The sequence below is a fragment of the Leopardus geoffroyi genome, chromosome C2 (assembly GCF_018350155.1).
Source record: "Leopardus geoffroyi isolate Oge1 chromosome C2, O.geoffroyi_Oge1_pat1.0, whole genome shotgun sequence".
NCBI lineage: Eukaryota > Metazoa > Chordata > Mammalia > Carnivora > Felidae > Leopardus > Leopardus geoffroyi.
Genome location: NC_059333.1, coordinates 149,467,780 through 149,489,059, shown reverse-complemented (window position 1 = coordinate 149,489,059; position 21,280 = coordinate 149,467,780). Strand labels below are relative to the sequence as shown.

At 46.2% G+C, this 21,280-nt stretch overlaps 1 protein-coding gene across 7 annotated transcripts in view; it reads left to right on the top strand.

Annotated features, from left to right (window-relative positions):
- TRAK1 (trafficking kinesin protein 1) overlaps positions 1–21,280 on the top strand; it is a 194,950-nt gene that overhangs the window by 70,085 nt on the left and 103,585 nt on the right. For 2 of the 7 annotated variants that reach the window (XM_045437013.1, XM_045437012.1), the window contains exon 1: positions 2,428–2,696. The exons of 4 other annotated variants lie outside the window; for them this stretch is intronic. In XM_045437013.1, coding sequence (XP_045292969.1) covers positions 2,606–2,696 — 91 coding nt within the window. In that variant the 5' untranslated portion in view covers positions 2,428–2,605. Of the gene's footprint in view, positions 1–2,427; positions 2,697–21,280 lie in introns of those variants that run through there. One more of the 7 variants, XM_045437022.1, reaches the window with a different exon arrangement.

The window sequence follows — 21,280 nt, the reverse complement described above, 5'->3', positions numbered from 1 at the left end:
ACACATTTCTGACATCTCCTTTCTGTCTGCATCTGCTGTTTCCCCTTGCTTCTGGATCTCTGCTATCAGCACAGAGACAGGCTGTGATCTCTCCCTTTGTAAAGATAATCCTTCTTGGCTCCACTTTCCCCACAGGCGGTGCCCGTAGCTGTGTCTCTGCTTCTCAGTGAGCTGACTGCATTTTCTCTTCTGTTCTCACCTGGGTCCAGGCTGCGACCCCACCATTTGCTGACCCCACCATTTCCTCAGCACCGATGGGCTCGTCCAGTGCAGGAGTCCGTCCTTAGCCTTCAGGATTTAACACTGCCGACCGCTCCCTTCTCCTGGAAATCTGGTCCCTTGGCTTTGGTCTTGATTCTTCTGTTCTCTTACCTTGCTGGCTGCTCCTCCCAAGCCTGGGGATGTTGGGGGGCCCGGGGCTCAGTCCTTGCTCTCCCATAAACACCTGTGCCCCAAGTGCCCTCCCCCAATCTTCAGGATTTAAAACCTGCCCTGTGCTGACCACTGTCTAGCTGCTGTCTTCAGACTCAACCTCTCCCCTAGAGGCCAGACATGATGGTCTTGAGTCCGCATCTCACCTCTTCACCTTCATCTCTTCACGCCTTCGGGCATCTCAAACTCAAACAACCAAAAATGAACCAGTTTCCACCTCCGCCTGCTTTTCCAGTGGTCTGCCTTGGCTTTGTAAATGGTGCTTCTGTCTTTCCAGTTGCCCAGGGCAAATGCCTCGGAGGCATTTGTATTTCTTTCACTCCTCAGTTTGCTGGGAAGTCTGTTGGCTCTGTCTTCCGTGTGTCCAGAACTGGACCGTCTCTGAGCAGCTCCACAGCGTCTACCCTGGTCTAGGCCACCTCCATCTCGTGTCTGGATTATTCCAGGGGGCTCCTAATTGGGCCTCCCGCTTCCCTGCTTGCTTTGTGCAGTCTCTTCCCACCGAAGAGTCTTTTTACACACGTCATATGGTTTAACCCTTCTGCTCCAAACCTCCAGCAGGCTTCTATCTGATTGAGGCCTGTGAGGTCTAAGGGACAGGATTTTCCTGTCCCTTTGACTCTTGTCTGTGCCCACTCCATCCCAGAGACACTGGCCTCCTTTCTAATCCTTGGACTCACCAAGAATGTGCTGCCTCAGGGCCTTTGTCCTTGCTGTTGCCCGGCACCTGGATCACCTTACGCCCTGATGGCCTCATGATTCCCTCTTCACTTTCTCCAAATGGCATTTCATTAGAGACCTTTTTGTGACCGCTTTACAGGAAGACTGGCCCCACCCCTCCCTTTTCCCTTCTCCCTTTCCTGTCTTTTCTTCTTCCCCCGACTTAGTCATGAGCTACATGGGTTTGTATTTTGCGGGCAAGGACTTTGTGCAGCCCTGAATCCCAGTGGCTGAAATAGCACCTCATGTGGCCAGAGCCCAATAAGTGGGGTCTGTTATCCCCTTTTTACAGGTAAAGAAACTAAGTCACGAGAGGTTCGGTATCCTGCCTAAGATCCCTGAGCTGTGAGGGGTGAGATTTGCATGCAGGTCGTGACCCCGAGGCAGGTGTTCTCGGCCGCCCAGGCATACAGTGCAGCGGGGTCGACAGATGAGCTGGTGCAAACTGTGTACTGTGGTGAACACAGTGATCGGCACGGGCACGTGGGAACCCGGTAACGGGGTGCCTGGCCGAGCCTTGGAGGGGAATGTTTGGGGGAGGACCCAGAGGGCTTCCCGGAGGAGGCAGCGCCCCAGCTGCGTTTGTGCAAACACGTGAACTAGCCCCTGGGCTCCCGGTGGCATCTGTGCCCGTTGAAATCCAGGCAACATCCAGCCCATGGAAATGGTTTCGCTTTCTCTGAACGTGACGACCGAGGACGGAGAAGCGCCAGAGCGCGTGCTGCTGAAACTTCAAACCCTGCGGGGCGTGGTGGCGGGAGGCTCTTGCCGGGACACGGTGGCAGGCGCCGTGGGACGGCTGAGAAGCAGAGCTCAGCGCTGTCACTTGAGCAGGAGGCTTAGTGAACAGGAGGGAAACGCCGGCCCTGTTCCACGTTCGAGGTGCTGGCTGATGCACAACACACACGCTCAGGCTAACGTCTTACTAGATGCTCACTGTGAGGAGGACACACAGTGGGAAAACCCTCGGGGAGACCTGGAGTGTCCCCAAGAATGCATCCGTGGCTCCCAGGGCTCTTCCAAGTGTGGCCCTGGGAGCCCGCGAAATGTAGTCCGCCCCCGGCTCCCAGCTAGCCGTGAGACGAACAGCAGACTTTTTGTTCCTCTTTAGTTTTTGGGCAAAGCCAGCCACCGGCCACAAAGCTCTGCTCCCCTGCGCCGCCCCTGCCCCGCCCCTGCCCCTCAACTTAGGGCTATCACATTTTCGGGCGCGTCATTTTGTCTTGGGGGCGGTTCGACACGATGAGCCGATAGGGTGGCTGGGCTGCCTGGGGTTACGTAACCCATTGTACTTCCAGAACTGCTCACGGTCTTAGGATTTGCCCCAACAAGCAGACTGAGAAAACTGCCGAGGAGGGCGCAGGAGGGTGGCTGTGCCGAGGTCCTGCCCGAGCCGGGTTCTCATGGAGGATCCGTCTTCTCTCTGAGTTGCCTTTGGAGTCGATTCCTGCACATGGCGTTGGTATGTCAGTTCAGGCAGCCCGTCAGGGCCCAGCCTCTGCCAGCACTCTCCCGGGGCAAGCTCACCCGGACAGACTCATGTGGTAAGTTGTCTGCTGGGCTTGTCTGCTCTTCGTTTCCTTTGTGGTGTGGCCGGAGAGGAGAGAAGACCGCAGGAGAAGTAGTTTCTCTCCTGCTCTGTTCTGCTTGCCAGGTCGTCCTTGGGTGTGTGGTGGGGAAATCGCAGTATTGAATCATGGAAGGGCAGCGCTGAGGGTGCTTAGAGGCTGTTCCTCCCTCGTCCCCTCATCCCGGCTCAAGGGAGGCAGTGACACGGGGCCGTGAGGGCCAGGTCGGAGCTGGGACCAGGCCTCCCAGACCCCCACCACCCTCCCCCTTGTGGTTCTTTGCAGCAGCCGAACAGGAAGGGTCTCCAAGGCCCTCCTGGCCTCTCCAGCTCTTCAATTTTCTTAATCCTGTGTCTTTATCCTGGTTTCTCAGAGCCTCCACTGGCATCTGGCTCAGCAAGGACTTTTTTGAAAGGTGAAGAACAGAGTTAGTGTCTCCTTTTCTCCTTCTCTCTTTTCTGCCTTTAGTTTTTTTTTTTTTTTTTTTCCTTCCTTGACTAAACGTGTTTGGCTCTGTATCTCTGATCCACACCCCGGTGATGGAGAGCTTGCGAATCATTGCTGCTGTGGCTCGTCTCCCCTGCTGTGGGGCTGGTCCGAGTGCAATAGTCGGTGAGTGTCCAGTCTGCATGCTGTTACAAGAGCTGTCTGGGCCCAAACCCAGTAAACTCCTGAGAGGCAAGCCCCTCTTGTCCTGTTCAAATTGGCTCAGGTCTCAGGACGTGTAGGAGTTTGGATGAGAGATTGTGGGGTGCTGTGTGTGTGTGTGGGGGGGTGGGGGGCTGTGTAAAACGTCTTTACGCATGTTCAGTAATTCTGTTCAACTAACATCTATTCAAGGCCAGCTTTTTGCTGGGGTCCGTCATGACAACCGGCTCTGTCTTAGAGCGCTGGAGGTGAGAAGAGGTGTAAGTGACCGGTGATGGCCCCCACGAGAATTGCTTTGGCTCTGCTTATGGAGCAGCCCTGCCCAGGTGTCCCTCCCCATCACAGGGCCATGCTTTAGGATTTGTTCCTTTTCTGTCACTGGTCTAAACCATCAAACTCAGTGGTTTATCCTCTGAAAACATGCTCAAATAAAATAGGATGGACGTCTTTTATCAACCAAGTTTAAGGTCTTGCTAATCAATTCCTATGTAGTATAAAATTCTTCATGTGTTTTCCATGGAAAATTTATAACCTGAATGGTACTTACTTGGCTGAATGAAGCAGAAAAGATTGGACAGTGAAATATCCCTTCTTGCACAGGGTGAGAAAAATGTGAAATAGAATCTAGAGAATTCTACATTTTCTCTAAACTCAGAAGTTGGAACTGTTCTTTTCTCCTTCTTAGTGGAATGTGGTCTGTTTAACGGTTGGTTTTTGCACATGGAATTCAGGACGCGGGCCTCTTACGCTGATATTCTAGAGCTAACGTTTAATCTTTAGCAAAACACGAAAACATTCACATCTGTCTTTTAAACACGCTGTAAATTATTTTGCAGCGATCTTGCTTCCCCTCAGTCTCTCATCATTAGGTGAGTGGGTAGAATATTTGTCACACAGGGTGTTTGACATATACTGTAAAGTGTAGGTAAACTGATCAGTGGGATTCTTAGCGTGCAATCGGGAAGCTGTAGTTTCAGGTGCTTGATATGCTTTACCTTCCTAATTGCTTTCCCTTATGAATTTGAAACAAGTTTTTAATGTATCCAATGTATTCCTGGTAGTCTTTGCCCACCTTAAACCATTTTAAGAAGCTGGCAAATAGTTTAAATTATATTAAAACAATTAGGGGTGCCTGGGTGGCTCAGTTGGTTGAGCTTCTGACTTCGGCTCAGGTCATGATCTCACGGTTCGTGGGTTCAAGCCCCGCGTCGGGCTCTGTGCTGACAGCTCGGAGCCTGGAGCCTGTTTCCGATTCTGTGTCTCCCTCTCTCTTTGCCCCTCCCCTGCTCATGCTCTGTCTCTCTCTGTCTCTCAAAGATGAATAAACGTTAAAAAAAAAAGCAAACTTTAAAACAATTAAAGAGCGATCTTCTTATTTATCAGGCGTGCTTTGCAAGGGCTTCAGAATATCCATCCCAGTGCAAATAGCATTCCTAATGGTTTTCCCTTAGATGCTAAGTTTTCGTAATGGATTTACATTAATTTGACTTCCGGGTATCAGAGTGAGGATCTCTTCATACACGCGTTGTGAAGGTGTCCTCTCTTCGATGTGACCAGACCAGGGTTCAGGGGTGTTTGCTGGCTAAGGGTCCAGGTGGCAGCCTCTGGCCTCAGCCTCCTGTTTCCCTCTGTGGCCGAGGTCCTCTGTGAGGGCTCTCCAGGGATTTGGGGAGAGAGGGTTCAGGGTATGTTGCTGCCAGGAGCAGGCCTTGCGGCTAGATTCGGATGTTCCCCCGTCTGCACTGTTTAGTGGTGACCCTGGGACTCATGGCCCCGAGAGACTTGTCTGATCTCTGATCGCTTATCTGGTGTGACCACTGACAGATTTGAGCCCTTCAAGCTGAAACTGCCATGAGCTGGAACTTCATAGCTGTAATTAGACCCGGAAGAGATCAAATGTCGTAAATCTTATATTAGTCAGTGCTCTGCAGAGAAACAGAACCAACAGGATATACATCCATAAAGAGGTTTATTATGAGGAATTGACTCACACAATTATGGGCTGATAAGTCCCAAGATCTGCAGTCAGCAAGCTGGAGACCCAAGAGAGTCAGTGGCGTGGTTCCAGGCCAAAGACCAGCAGCTCGCAACCTAGAAAGAGAGCGTGTTGCAGTTTGAGTCCAAGGACAGGGAAGAAGTTGATGTCAGCTCGAAGGCAGTCGGGCGGGAAGAATTTTCTTACTCCAGGGAGATCTCTTAGTTCTGTTCAGGCCTTCACCGGGTTGGATCAGGCCCACCCACACTAAGGAGGGCAGTCTGCTTTACTCAGTCTACTGATTTAAGTTTTTATCTCATCCAAAAATACCCTCACGGAAACACCTGGCATAACGTTTGGCAAAATACGTGGGCACCTGTGGCTCAGTCAGGTTGACAGTTAGCCATCACAAATGCTAACAAAGGCTGACACTTACCCAGTAGTTGCTCTGTGCCTGGCAAGGCTTCAGGCACTGCTGCGGAAGCTCATTTTGTCCTCAGCACAGCCCTGCCAGGGGGAGGAGGGTACTGCTATCACCCCTACCTTTAAGGAGGTGCAGAATGGACTGGCTTGCCCTCTTCTGTAAAATAGCAGTCCTTGGGGTTCAGACCCAGCAGTGTTGTTTGCTGACCTTATTTAAGTTAACTTCCTTCATTGTGAAATTAAAAAAATTTCGTTTAACCAGGGTTTTACATTATAAATCCCATATATGCAAGTGATAAAGCTTGGATTGTACCAAAGCTTATCAATGTAGAATAACATTCTATCATCTATATAGTTAAACCACTCTAAGAAAAAATCATACCAAGAATTGTTCTCTAAATTCTTTTTTTAAAAAACACAAATGGGGGCGCCTGGGTGGCTCAGTCGGTTAAGCGTCCGACTTCGGCTCAGGTCACGATCTCACGGTCCGTGGGTTCGAGCCCCGCATCGGGCTCTGGGCTGATGGCTCAGAGCCTGGAGCCTGCTTCCAATTCTGTGTCTCCCTCTCTCTGACCCTCCCCTGTTCATGCTCTGTCTCTCTGTCTCAAAAGTAAATAAACATTAAAAAAAAAATTAAAAGAAAAAACACAAATGGGGAAATTATTCTTCAAAACAAAACACAAAAGGCCCATACCGTAAACTCTGCTCTGCATTTTTAAAAAGTTGACACCATTTCTTATGATGGTTTCGTTACAGTACCTATGATATTGCCTTTTTCTTTAAAATAGCTACAAAGTCTCCTGTTACCTGGAATTATCCTGATGCATTTTTTTTAAGTTTATTTATTTGAGAGAGAGATACAGAGCGAGCAGGGGAGGGGCAGAGAGAGAGGGAGAGAGAAAAAATCCCAAGCAGGCTCCACTCTGTCAGTGTAGGGCCCGATGTGAGTCCGGAACTCACGAACAGTGATCATGACCTGAGCTGAAACCAAGAGTCGGATGCTTAACCGACTGAGCCACTCAGGCGCCCTCCTTATTCATTTTTTTAATCCAGCATTTCTCAGATGTAATGTTCCTTTTTTAACAGAAACTTTTTAATTCCTTCTTTATTAATTGGAAATTAATAGATCACGAATCCTTGTCAACACAATAAAAACAACAACAGTATAGTGCCTGGCTGTAACGTAAACGAGAAGCTAAAGCAAACTCATGAACGAGTAGGCTCCATAGCTCAGGAGTGAAAGCACTGGTCTTGTAAAACAAACTGACGTGACCTGGAGTTTGGCCGTGACCGCGTGCACACGGCCTCATTAGGGGCAGTCAGGTCCTGCCCCTTGTGGGTGGAATGGCCGAGGGGCGCCTGGGTGGCTCGGTCAAACATCCAACTCTTGACTTCAGTGAGGTCACGATCTCACGTTTTGTGGAATCGAGCCCGGAGTTGGGTTCCGTGCTGACAGTGCAGAGCCTGCTTGGGATTCTCTCTCTCCCTCTTTCTCTGCTCCTCCCCTGCTTGTGTTGAATGTCTGCTCTCTCTCTCAAAATAAATGAACTAAAAAAAAAAAAAAAAAAAAAAGGCCGTGAAGGTTGTGGCTACTGAGGCAGCTGACCATATGCTGGTCACGTAAGGTCCAAACAAGAGCCACTGTTTGGAGCAGACGCCTCTTGGTGGAAGCTTTCAGTTATTTCCAGTGTTTGTGTTTTAATAGTGCTCCAAGGAACATTCTTGCGTGTATATCTTTTGGGTCACTTAACCAGGATGTCTGTAAGCTAACAGGGTGTGCGTTTATGATTCGATGTAGATCATAGCACTGCCCTCCACAGAGCCTGCTCCCGCTCAGTGTCTACCGTGGGTGTGCCGGAGAGGCAGCTTTCTGGCAACTCTGGGCAGTGTCAGCCCTCTTCATCTTGGCTAATCAGGTAGTCACGAAAAAGGGCACTTCATTTTATTTTGTATCTTTTTCATGGTGGATAGTCTTACGGTGTTTTTATGTTGTATTTTATTTTCTGCAAACAGCCTATCTTTTTGCCTGGCTCATTTTTCTGATGGGTCGTTGACCTTTAAGAGGTATAATTGAGTTTCTGTTATGTGTTCAGAGGGTAAGGAAGTGTGCCAGCTTGAGATTCTTTTGTATTTCAGAAGAGGAAAATTGTCTTTTAAATTAGAGAGAGAGAGAGAGCTTGCCAGAGAGTGTGCGTGTGAGTGGGTGAGGGGCAGAGGGAAAGAGAGAGAGAATCCCAAGCAGGATCTGTGCTCAGCACGGAGCTGGACCACCAGACTTGATCCCATGACCCTGAGCCAAAATCAAGAGTTGGATGTAAACTGACTGAGCCACCCAGGTGCCCCCAAAAGAGGAAAACATGTCTTAAAAAAAATTTTTTTTTTTAATGTTTATTTATTTTTGAGAGAGAGAAAGAGACAGAGCACGAGCGGGGGAGGGGCAGAGAGACAGGGAGACGCAGAATCCAAAGCAGGCTCCAAGCTCCGAGCTGTCAGTACAGAGCCCGACACAAGGCTCTAACTCACGAGCTGTGAGATCTTGACCTGAGCTGGTTGGACGCTCAACCGACTGAGCCACCCAGGTGCCCCAAAAGGAAAAAATGTCTTAAGAATAGTTACATGAATTACTATTTAACTACTATTACTATATAACTATTTGATATTAATAGGAGAAGTAGAGGGTGATAAAAAGATTGTGTAAAGGGGATTTCTGAAGTGGAATTTCCAAGGTTTCTATGGAAAAGCAGTATTTAAGCAGAAGTCTGAAGAGATACGTAGGAATTAGTGGGGTGGGGCTGGGGAAAGAGCATTCCAAGCAGTGAAGACAGCACGAACAAAGGCCCTGTGGTGGGAAGATGATTGGTAGTAATAGCTACCATTGATAGAGCACTTATTATGTATTAGACGTTATTTTAAGTATCTTTTACATGTCCCTGCGTTGAATTGTCATGTATTATTTGTGTAGCATACTTCCCCCAAACGTTGCTCATTTAAAACAGCAAACATTTCTAGTCTCACCTATTTCTGCGGGTCGGGAATTTAGGAGTCGCTTAGCTGAGTGGTTCTGGCTCAAGGTCTCTAGTGATGTAGCTGAAGGCCACAGGGGATATCGATTGAGCACCTATGTGATGAATGCACTTGTGAGGAGAATTTCTGGGGTGAGGACTTCAGTTTGGACAGACATTGCCAGAGAGGTGGTATTTTTGTATTGTTCGAAGTGGGGGTGTCTGGGCCCACACCCCCTGCACCCTGGGTATTAGCAAACACCTTGCGCTTTGCCAACTGAAGTGTGAAAACAAGAGCGCATATGGCCTCGATTTATATTCCTCTCAGCGTGTAGCGGTTGAGCATCTTTTGGTATTTCCTAGCAGAATTTTTATTTTTATATTCTGGGATTTGAGATAAATTCTTCTTAACAGTTCCTGTTTTTAGCTCATGGAGTAGTAACTCCCATGATTTGAAATAAGAGAATTGTTTTTTATTTTCTTTTATTATTACTATTTTTTAATGTTTATTTTAGAGAGAGACAGCGTGTGAGCAGGAGAGGGGCAGAGAGAGAGGGGGACACAGAATCCCAAGCAGGCTCCAGGCTCCGAGCTGTCGGCACAGAGCCCGACGCGGGGCCCGAACTCATGAAGTGCGAGATCATGACTTGAGCCGAAGTCGGACGGTCCACTGACTGAGCCACCCAAGCACCCAGAGGATTGTTATTTTGTACTTTCCTTTCTTTGCCAACGGGAGAGAAGGTCTCGGGGTGCCTGCCTCACTGGGTCACCGTGAGGGCTAAACGAGTTACTACATGCAGAGTACTGAGCAAGTTGTTGGTACATAGTAAACATTCAATTAGTCTGTTTCTTTGTTGTTGCGGTTTCTTGCCTGTCTATCATCTGTCATCTGTCTGTCTGTCTCACTGTCATTGTCTTTTTATCTATTTCTGTTTGGCCTGGAGGAGAGCCCAGGCTGCCTGAGGTGGGTTGGTAGGTGGAGGGTAAAGGCATAGTTGTTTTACATGTTACCCTTCAGCCTCCCCTTTGTTTGCAGACCCCCTCCCATCTTCTTTGTTTCTTGCTGTCCCATGGCCCCCTCTGCCCTTTCTTGGGCCCCAGGTGTATTCTGGCTGGGATTTGGCTCCATTCATGGGGAAAGCCTTGCAGTGTGGCCTCAGGGGAGGGCAGGTCTTGGAGGCTTCTGGAGTGTTGGGGAGGCAGAATTTATTTCTCTACCTGACGGGAATGATGGATTTACTGGGGGTGGGGGTGGGGGTGGGGGTGGGGGGAGGGCAGGGGGAGCAAGTGACATATTTTTGTGAAATACTTAGAAAAACTCTGAAGCTCTAAGGAAGTCCAGTGGAACCTTCTACAGTGATGGAAATGTTCTCTGTTACAATGTCTTCATAGACTTTTAGGATATCATCTGTGTTAAAAAAAAAAAAAAAAAGCTTTAGTTGATTATGGAAGTGACTGGCGTCTCTGCATCATTTGTAAAAAATGATTTTAAAGCTACTTCCCATTATGTTATTGAATATTTGTCTGAAAAATTTCTTGACGAGGGGCACCTGGGTGGCACAGTCGGTTAAGCGTCCGACTTTGGCTCAGGTCACCATCTCTCAGTTCATGAGTTCGAGCCCCACGTCGGGCTCTGTGCTGACTGCTCAGAGCCTGGAGCCTGCTTTGGATTCTGTGTCTCCCTCTCTCTCTGCCCCTCCCCTGCTCACACTCTGTCTCTCTCCTACTCTCTTTCTCTCAAAAAATAAATAAACATTAAAAAAAATTTCTTGATGAACTCTTGAGGTTGTTGCTAGAACTGCTTTCTTTCCTGTTTATGTAAGCTTCTTTTTTTATTAGACAATGAATTTTTTGTTGGTTGTGTGTGGGGAGGTCTCTTTTTGCTTTGGGTTCTTGGAAACTCATTTGCCTTAGGTTTTCATTGAGTAGCTATTCTGGTAAAACTGCCCTTTGCCTACCTCTGTTTAGTAAGACACATAGGTTGCTTTTCTTTTATGCTTATTCTAACATAGTTCTGTTGAAACATCATTGGACATACTTGGGGTTGAAGAGGACATAAATGGATGTTGGCCCACTGTGTTTTCTCAAGGCGCCATGAACTTGGCCCCTGTGGGAATTCCACCCACCCTGATATTTCAGCCCTAACAGACTCTGACAGTATTCCCAAGGAGACAGAATGTGGCTTCCTGGGGTTCTGCGCCTAAAGCATGTTGGCTTTGGGGCAGAGAGGTCTAGATGTGTGTTAACGGCTACAGCATCTGCAGTGGGACCTTGGGCAAGTCAGCTAGTCTCTGAACCTGTTTGTGCATCCCTAAAATGGGATGACAGTAAGCACCTCAGGGTTGTTGCTGGTACTCAGTGTGGTAATTCCTATTCAGGGCTTAGTACAGCGGTGGCTTGTGGAAGGCGTTCAGTAAGGGTTAGTGACTCTTTTTTACTTATGGCTCAGCTTAATTCCAAGTTCTGTGACACTGCCTCCAGAAATGAGGTTACCACGAAATCTGTGCCCATCGTCCGTGCCCATCGTCCTCATCTGGCAGTTCGCTGTCTGTGCAGCTTGATTTTGAATTCCAGAATTGGGGAAGCCCCGCTTTGGATGGTGTCCCCTCTGCCTTACGTAGATAGGGATCACCGTGTATTTTGTGATTCTGGATGGAACAACTGTGTGAGCTAAACCGAACCTTCTCAGCGGGAGAGAAGGAAGGTCTTGCTTCTCAGTGGTTAGAAAGATGATGATAAGGCTGAGCCTGGGGGCCCTGGGACCCTGACATTCTTTCCCTTCTCTCGATAGGAATCCTGTTCTCATTTCCCCCCAGTGTGTTGAGTTTCAGCTTACCTGATAAATATAATTGTACTTTTTTTTTCTCTATCAAGAAAAACCTTTGCAACAGTCCGTTCAGATGGCCATAACTGCAGGTTTGAACTCCATCGCTCAGTGTTATTTCAGCTCTGTTTCTTCCTACTTGGGGGGGGGGGGGGGTTTGTGGTGAGGAGAAATGGGATGGGACAAGGCTGAGGTGGAGAAAGGAAGTCTTCCGGTGCCCAGGCTCCTTTTGCCTGGGACCCAGGAGGCTGGGGCGGCCTGCCCAGGTGTGCACGCGGCGCCACCTAGTGGTGCACGGAAGCACCAGCAACCAGACACCTGCAGTGCCCGGGTTCGCAACTTTTAAAAGGGATTGAAGCAAAGAGCAGGTTAATTGTCCAGAGGATCTGACAGGTAAGGAAGACAGCTTCAGTTGTGTGGAACAAAACAAATCCGCTCCCATCCCTCCATGCCTTCTCCTGACTTGTTCCTTCCACCTTTGTTTTAATTGATCCCCGTTTTTGCAAGGTGGGGAGTATCTTGAGAGCGACGTGTGACCATGTCTTTCCTGCTTAAAGTGTTTGTTAGGAGATCCTAACCTAGATGGTGGTGTGGTGTCAGTGCCATGCACTGAACTTTATTCTTGCAGCTATCACTTGTCATACTTTATATCATTTTATTTATTTACTTATTTATTTTAATGTTTACTTTTGAGAGAGAGAAAACACGTGAGCGGGGGAGGGGCAGAGAGAGAGGGAGACACAGAATTCGAAGCAAGCTCCAGGCTCTGAGCTGTCAGCACAGAGCCCGATGCTGGGCTTGAACCCACGAACTGTAAGCCTGTGACCTGAGCCGACATCGGATGCTTAACCGACTGAGCCACTCAGGCGCCCCCACTTTATGTCATTTTAAATTGCGTATGTATTAGTCAGGTTTTGTTGGGTAACACCCGGCTCCCAAGTCCACAGTGGCCACTGCAACATTTATTCCTTGCTTGTGGCTGTAGGTCACCCGGGGATGACCTGGGCTCCACCTATCTCTCTCATTTGAGGATTTGGCCTCCGGCGGCAAAGGCTGTCTAACACTGTAGTCTTCTGGCAGAGGACAGGGCTTATGAAAACAAACTCCATGAACACGCTCAGAGTCTCTGGTTGTACATGTGGTATGTGATACCTGCTCACGTTCCATCGGCCAAGGCAAGTTCTGTGGCCCAGCTCGAAGTCACGGAACTGCAAAGTGATTTTTGTTTACAGTGAACCAAAGCAAGGGGAGGTAGCGAAGGAAGAATTGGAAGCCAGATTTTAGAAGATCCCGAAATGTCCGGGGTGCATAGGTCGGCTCAGGGATCTCTCTCCTCTGGCCTAGAGTAGCAGTCAGCAGACTTGTCCCTAAAAGCCAGAGAGTAAATATTTTAGGTTCGTGGGTCACATGGTCTGTGTGGCAACCACTGGCCTCTGCTGTTGTAGCTGAAAGCAGTCGTAGACCTAACGTAATGGGCGTAGCCGTGTTTGAATAAAATTGTTGTTTACGAAAACACACAGGACTTCACTGTGGATCGTAGTTGGGGGACTCCTGGGTGAGACGTTCAGTGCTGGTTTGTATCAAGATGTCAACTTAACAACAAAAGAGAAATATCCCTTATTAGTTGGGAAACTCTTGGGGAGTCCAGTGAAACCCCACCCACCGTTCAGCATTGTTGAGCCATAAATAGTTGTTCCATTGTCACTGAATTTTCTAGGCAGCCAAAGTTTATTGTTTCTGGGTATGAAACCTCATTTTGTTGATCCGTTTTCTGTAGAAATGTCTGTAAAGGGTATTCGAAGCTCCTTGGTCTTTCCAAGGATGATGGGGGTTTAAGGTAAGTTAACCTTCCTGGTGGATGCGGATTATCGTTCACGGACGGTGTTTGGTGACGGACTTGGAGATGTGCCCTGAATAAGGGTAGTAGGTGTGCTCAGTGACCCTACGTTCACATGTGTTGTGGTTACATTTGTGTGTGTGTGACCACTTCATTGAGATATAATTCACCCGTTTAAAGTATATCATTTGGTGGCTTTTGGTTTACTCCCAGGGTTGTGCAGTCATTACCACAAATCAATTTTAGAACGTTTTCATCACCCCAGAAACTCCAGACCCTTTAGCTGTCACCTCCCCCCCACCATCCACTCCCATCCCTGTCCCCCATGTGGCTGAATTAATGAGCTTTCAGAGGGTGACCTCTCGGATTCTGCTGCCTGTGTTTTTTCTTGGCCCTGACAGGCTCAGTCCTGGTCTTGGAGAGCAGAGTGAGGGATCTTCTCGAACGGCCATCATGCTATGCAGGTGTACATGCAATAAACACTTTCACTGCCCCTGACACCTGTGCCTCAGAATGCATCACCTGAGGAGGAAGCTTTAACATTTGTCCTTTATTCTTATTATACCTTTATATTTCTTCATTTGTATTCTGCTTTGCAGGACGTCTTCCTGTGTAATTTTCTGCTCTTTGAATTTACATGTGTGAGTTTGAAACCTGGTTCGAGTAACATGGAATTGTTTCACGCTCAGGTTTTATTTGATTTATCTGTTTTGTTTGATTGCTTCTTGTTGGACTGCTGTAATGCTTTTTGGGGGATGAGTTTGCAATCTTTTAATATCCAGATGATCTCACTTCATGCTTTAAAAAAGTAACCATTGTTCACTTATAAACAGAATTTCCTGTCTAGGAAACAATTTAGATGAATAAAGCAGTTGACTGCATTGAACGGTGGAGGCATGGTAGGCATTAGGATTTTATAAAATTGTGTTCTGTTAATAAAGTTTTCCTGATTTGACTTATGACTCTTTATCTCAGCATTTAACCTCAACATTAATGGACTTTCATTCCATAGTAAAAGCTAACTTTGGGGAGGAGAGGACAGGTAGGAGGATGTGGGCTTTGAACCCTGGCAGCTGCTTGGCTGCCTTAAGAGCTTTAGAGAGGCTAACTATAAATATTGGGTATAGGGGCGCCTGTGTGGCTCAGTTGGTGAGCATCCCACTCTTGATTTTGGCTCAGAAAGAAAGGAAGAAAGAATATATATATCTATATATACACACACACACACACGTATATATATGCATATACATACACATATATGTATATATACATATGCATACATATATATTTACATATATGGAACAAATATGTATACAGGGAATAAAGTTTTTTGCAAAACAGAAAGCAGATGTAAGCAAAAAGTTAATAATTTTAAAACAGGAAACTGGATCTGAACCCCCAAAATTAGAGCAACAGAAGTCAAGGGGGGGGGGTTGGTGAGATGAAGTATAATAAGCTATCCCATCTGTCCTATGGAGAATTAGAAAAATATAGATTTACCTCCTAGTAACTTAAAGGGAACTACTTACCTGTATCAGTAAGATGAGGTTCGGCTGCATAGGAACAGCGCCCTCACCTGGCAGGATTTATGTAGCGTTGGTAGCACTCAATAAATGGATTGTTATTGCTGTTGTTTGTTATTCTAAAAAGTAAGCCGGATCCCTACACAACTTTCACACCCAATAAAATCCAGATGGCTCAAAGATAGAGTATCAAGAATGAAGCTGCAAAAGTGGTAGAGGTAAATATTGCTGGGAATTTTAATAATCTTGAGATGGGCAAGGCCATGCTAAGCCAGATGCAGGGGCTAGAACTGTAAAGAAAATAATGGATCATTTTCACTGTTTGAAAGCGAAGCCTTATACTGGGTTTCTTGCTGTGATACAGCGTATCTGTCCCTGAAAAGCTTGCATGGTCTGCAAAATCGCGGGCCCCAAATGACAGTTCTGTGACTTTGTAACCAGAACGCTAAACCGTACAAAGCACAAAGGACACAACTGGTTGCAGGGCAAAGGCTGTGAGGCACGCAGAGGGCGGGGGCTCGGAGCCCTGCAGCTCCCCTGAAGGTGGGCACGGGAGGAAGAGCAGCCTCTGCAAGCCCAGAGCCACGCAAGGCTGGCGTGTGCCCCCTTGGGGATGGAGCCCTAGGTGTAGAGCGTATTTTACACTTCTTTAAGATAGGGCTGAAAGGGCTCCTGCCTGTGCAGTACAAGAGTGCCCTCCTCTTACACAGGCATGTGAGCTCCCGGTAGGAAGGCCTGTTGCAGTACACAAGGCTGTGTGGAAAAAGCAGGAACCATGAGTAGGTTTGCAAGACCAGTGACAAGCTGGGGAAACGATTGCACTATATTTGATAGACAAAGGGTTCATATAAGGCTCCTCTCTATATCAGTATTGAAGAAGAGATAAGCAAGAAAAAAGTATGTATGAGCATCCTGTAGTGAATTACAAATGTGGGCACCTGGGTGGCTCAGTTGGTTAAGCGTCTGATTTTGGCTCAGGTGATGATCTCACAGTTCATGAGTTTGAGCGCTGACTCAGGCCTCTGCGGTCAGCATAGATCTGTCTGCTTCAGATCCCCTGTCTCCCTCTGCCCCTCCCTGGCTTCTGCTCGCTCTCTCTCTCTCTCTCTCTCTCTCTCTCTCTCAATCTCTCTTAAAAATAAGCATAAAAAAAATTACAAATGACCAATATGTCTGTGAAAAAATGTTGGATATTACTAAGAACTAAATGCGAATGGCCAACAGGTACATGAAGAGGTGCTCAGCATCACTAGTCATCAGGGAAATGCAAATAAACACAATGAGCTATCACCTCACACCTATGAGAATGGATACTATCAAAAAGACGAGACAGTAAGGCTTGGCAAGGATGTGGAGAAAGGGAACCCATATGTGCTGCTGGTGGGAGTGTAAATTGGGGTGGGTGCTATGGCAAGGATATTTATTCCAGTGTTCTTTCATTGCAAAACTGTGAAATGCTGGTGAATGTGGAATCTCGTCCCTGAATTGTGTCATGCATTGAAAATGGGATACTATGTAGCCCTTAAAAAGGAGGTGGATCCGAATTTATTGCCATGGAGCCGTGTCTGTGACATATTGAGAGCATCACCGGTGAATTTTCCAAGATCTCTTTCGTGGAGAGACACAAAATCAAAGGAGGTGGAAAAGAGATTTTTTTCAAAGTGGTTTTGGAATTAGAGACCATGTTGTCTTCCTCCTGCTCCTTGTAAATCGGTGGCAGGCCCACCTGTGATGTTCTCTTCCATCAGCCAGAGGGATCTCATCCATACCTGTTCCTTCAGAATGTTCCCCGGATCCAGCCGCTTCTCTCAGCAGCATTCCTGAGACACCTTCGATTCTTGCCTGGACTGTGGCAGTAGCATCTTGGCTTATCCCCAACGGGTAGCCCCTTCAACCTGTCCACATAGCAGCCAGAGAGACCTGTTTCATCCTTGAGTCAGACTGTGGCACTCTTGTGGAGGGGCTTCCCAGTGCGGCCAGGGTGAGATCAGACTTCCTGCCACGGCCTAAACGTTCTAGACGCTCTGGCCTCCCTCCCCTCACCTGCATGGCTCTCCCTACCCTGGCTCCGGCCATACAGGATGCCTCTGGTTTTTCTTTATATTTACTCTTCTCTGTGCTTGGAACACTGTTCGCCCTAGATCTTTATTCCAGTTTCTGCCCCGATGACCCTTCCCCAGAAATGAACAAATCATTGTTATTCGTGGCTTTATAATATTTCATTCAGTTGGTATGATTTACTTAAATGCCGCTAGACACGAAGGTTGTATTTGGCAATGCAGTGACTTTTTTTTTTAATTTTTAAAATTAAGAAATTTTAAATTCAAGTATAATTAACTCAGAGTTATATTAGTTTCAGGTGTACAGTATAATGATTCAATTCTAGGGCGCCTGAATGGCTCAGTCAGTAAGCATCTGACTTTGGCCCAGGTCATGATCTCATGGTTCATGAGCTTGAGTCCCACGTCAGGTGAACTGGAGCCCTGCTTTGGATGAGCTTGAGCCTTGTTTCTCTCCCTCTCTCTCTCTGTCCCTCCTGGGATTCTCTCTCTCTCTCTCTCTCTGTGCCCCTCCTGAGATTCTCTGTCTCTGCCCCTCACTCCCTTGTGCCCCCCCCAAAACAAACAAAAAATAATTCTGTAAATTTCTCATCAAGGTAAGTGTACTGTTAATCCCCTTTATCTATTTTATCCATCCCTGCACCCACTGCCTCTGTGGCAGTTTGTTCCTGAATTTAAGAATCTGTTGTTTTTTTTTTGTTTTTTTGTTTTTTTTTTGCAACGAACATCTTTTAAAAAGTGCATTGAAGATGTGACTGTTAACATATAGGAATGTGCAGAAATAATTTACAGGTAGTTAATGACTCCCATTTGTATTTGATAAGCTTTCTTTTTTTTTTTTTTTTTAAATGTTTATTTCTTTTGAGAGAGACAGGAATAGAGAACAAGCAGGGGAGAAGCAGAGAGAGGGGGTGGGGAGAGAGAATCCCAAGCAGGCTCCACTCTGTCAGCACAGAGCCTGACACAGGGCTCGAATCCACAAACCGTGAGATCATGACCTGAGCTGAAATCAAGAGTCAGATGCTTAACTGACTGAGCCACCCAGGCACCCGAAGCTTTCATTATTTTAATTTCAGATCTCATAAATAGTTGGCCCAAGCAGCTATTGTCATTGTTCAAGCAACGGTGATTTTTTTTCAAGCTTTTATTTAAATTCTAGTTAGGTAACATAGAGTGTAATATTGGTTTTAGGAGTAGAATTTGGTGATTCATCACATACATACAATACCCAGTGCTCATCACAAGTGCCTTCCTTAATACCCATCCCCCATCTAGCCCCCTCTCACTCCCTCCATCAACCCTCAATTTGTTCTCTGTGGTTAAGAGTCTCTTATGTTTTCTCTTCCCCTCTTTTCCCCCCTTCCCACATGTTCATCTGTTTTGTTTCTTAAATTCTGCATATGAATGAAATCGTATGGTATTTGTCTTGTTCTGATTATCTTTTTCTTATTTTGCTTAGAATAATATACTCTAGCTCCATCTACGTCATTGCAAATGGTAAGATTTCATTCTTTTTGATGGCTGAGTGATATTCCATTGTGTATATATAAAACACATCTTCTTTATCCATTTATCAGTTGATGGACACTTGGGCTGTTTCCACAGTTTGACTGTTGTCAATAATGATGCTGTAAACATCAGGGTACATGTACCTCTTCGATTCTGTATTTTTGTACTCTCTGGGTAAATACTTAGTAATGCAGTTGCTGGATCATGGGGTAGTCTGTTTTTAACTTTTTGAGGAACCTCCATTCTGTTTTTCAGAGTGGCTGCACCAGTTTGTATTCCCACTAACAGTGCAAGAGGTTCCCCTTTCTCTGCATCCTCAGCAACATCTGTTGTTTCCTGTATTGTTAATGTTAGCCATTCTGACAGGTGTGAGGTGTTGTCTCATCACGGTTTTGATTTGTGTTTCCCTGATGATGAGCGATGTTAAGCATCTTTTCATGTGTCTGTTAGCCATCAGGATGTCTTCTTTGGAAAAGTGTCTGTTCATGTCTTCTGCCCATTTCTTCACTGGATTATTTGTTTTTTTGGGTGTTGAGGTGGCTAAGTTCTTTATAGATATTGGTTATTAATTCTTTATCCGATATGTCGTTTGCAAAGATCTTCTCCCATTCCATAGGCTGCCTTTTAGTTTTGTTGATTGTTTCCTTTGTAGGAGCTTGTTATTTTGATGAGGTCCCAGTAGTTCATTTTTGCTTTTGTTTTCCTTGCCTTCAACAATGTGTCTAGCAAGAAGTTGCTGCGGCTGAGGTCAAAGAGGTTGCTGCCTGTTTCCTCCTCTAGGATTTTGATGGTTTCCTGTCTCACATTTAGATCTTTCGTCCATTTTGAATTTGTTTTTGTGTATGGTGTAAGAAAGTGGTCCAGTTTCCTTCTTCTGCATGTTGCCATCCAGTTTTCCCAACACAGTTTGTTGAAGGGAATGTTGTTTTTCCATTGCGTATTCTTTCCTGCTTTGTTGAAGATTAGTTGGCCATGTCATTGTGGCTCCATTTCTGGGTTTTCTATTCTGTTCCATTGATCTGTATGCCTGTTTTTGTGCCAGTACCTTATTGTCTTAATGATTACGGCTTTGTAATATAGCTTGAAGTCCAGAATTGTGATGTCTCCCAATGTCTTCTTTTCTTTCCCAAAAGAAAAACTTTGCTTTTCTTTTTCGGGATTGGTTGGACTATTGGTGGTCTTCTGTGGTTGCATACAAATTTTAGGATTGTTTGTTCTACCTCTGTGAAAAATGCTCATGGTATTTTGATGGAGATTGCAGTAAAATGTGTAGATTGCTTTGGGTAGTGTTGACATTTTAACAATGTTGTTTCAATCCATGAGCATGGAATTTTTTCCATTTTCTTTGTGTCCTCTTCGACTTCTTTCAAAAGTGTTCTCTAGTTTTCAGACTACAGATCTTTTACCTCTTTGCTTAGGTTTATTCCTAGGTATCTTATGGTTTTTGGTGCAGTTGTAAATGGGATCGATTCCCTGATTTCTTTTTCCGCTGCTTCATTATCGATATATCGAACTGCTGCAGATTTCTGTACAGTGATTTTATATCCTGCGATATTGCTGATTTCATGTAGTCTAGCAGTGTTTTGGTGCAGTCTTTGGGGTTTTCTATACAGAGTATTGTGTCGTTTGCAAACAGTGAAAGTTTGACTTCCTCCAAGCAAGGACAGTTTATGACAGCTTCGTGGAGCTATAGTTTCCACAACCATAAAATGTCCCTGTTGTAATCACACAATTTACTGATACTTCGTAGTAGATTTACAGAGTTGCAGTACTCCCCGAGTACCTACTCCGTCTCTCATTCCCGTCTTCAGTGTGTAAGGGTTCCATCCTAGTGATTGTGTAGTCGTGTCACGTTGTGGCTTTTCGGCAGGGACACTTTTGTTATTAGGGTTTTTTTTTTATTGTATTAAAATGCATATAATATTTCCCATGTAGCCATTTTTAAAGTGCGTAATTCAGTGGCATTTGGAGTATTCAGATGTGCGTAAACACCATCCATTTCCAGCACATTTCATCACCCCCCGAAGGGGACTTCCTACCCATTAGCACTCACTTCTGTTCCTCCCTCCTCTTCGCCTCTGGCAACTACCCCTCTGATGTGCTTTCTATCCCTACAGATTTATGCGTTCTGGATATTTCACATAAATGGAATCATACGATACGTGGTCTTTTGTGAGTGGTTTCTTTCACTTAGCACGATGTTTTCGGTGTTCATTCACCTAGTAGCATGTATCAGTGCTTCATTCCTTTTTGTCCTTTTTTAATGTTTGTTTATTTTTGCGGGAGAGAGAGTGCAAATGGGGGAGGACAGAAAGGAAGACACAGGATCCGCAGCAGGCTCCAGGCTCTGAGCTGTCAGCACAGAGCCCCACACGGGGCTCAGGGCTCAAACTCACAAACTGTGAGATCATGACCTGAGCTGAAGCTGGACGCTTAACTGAGTCCCCCAGGCACCCCGGTACTTAATTCCTTTTTAAGGCTGAATAACATTGCACTGTATGGATATACCGCATTTTCTTTTTGTCAGTTCACGCATTGGTCATTGGTCATTAGATTGTTTCCACCTTTTGAGCGCTAGGAAGACTGTTAGTGTGAGCATTTGTATACAAGGTTTTGTTTGAATACCCGCTTTCACTCCTTTTGGCTGTAAACCCAGGAGTGGAATTGCAGGGTCACATGGTGATTCTGTGTTTACTTTATTGAGGACCTGCCAGCCTGTTCTCTAGAAGGGACACCTCGTGTGTGACAGAGGGTGATAC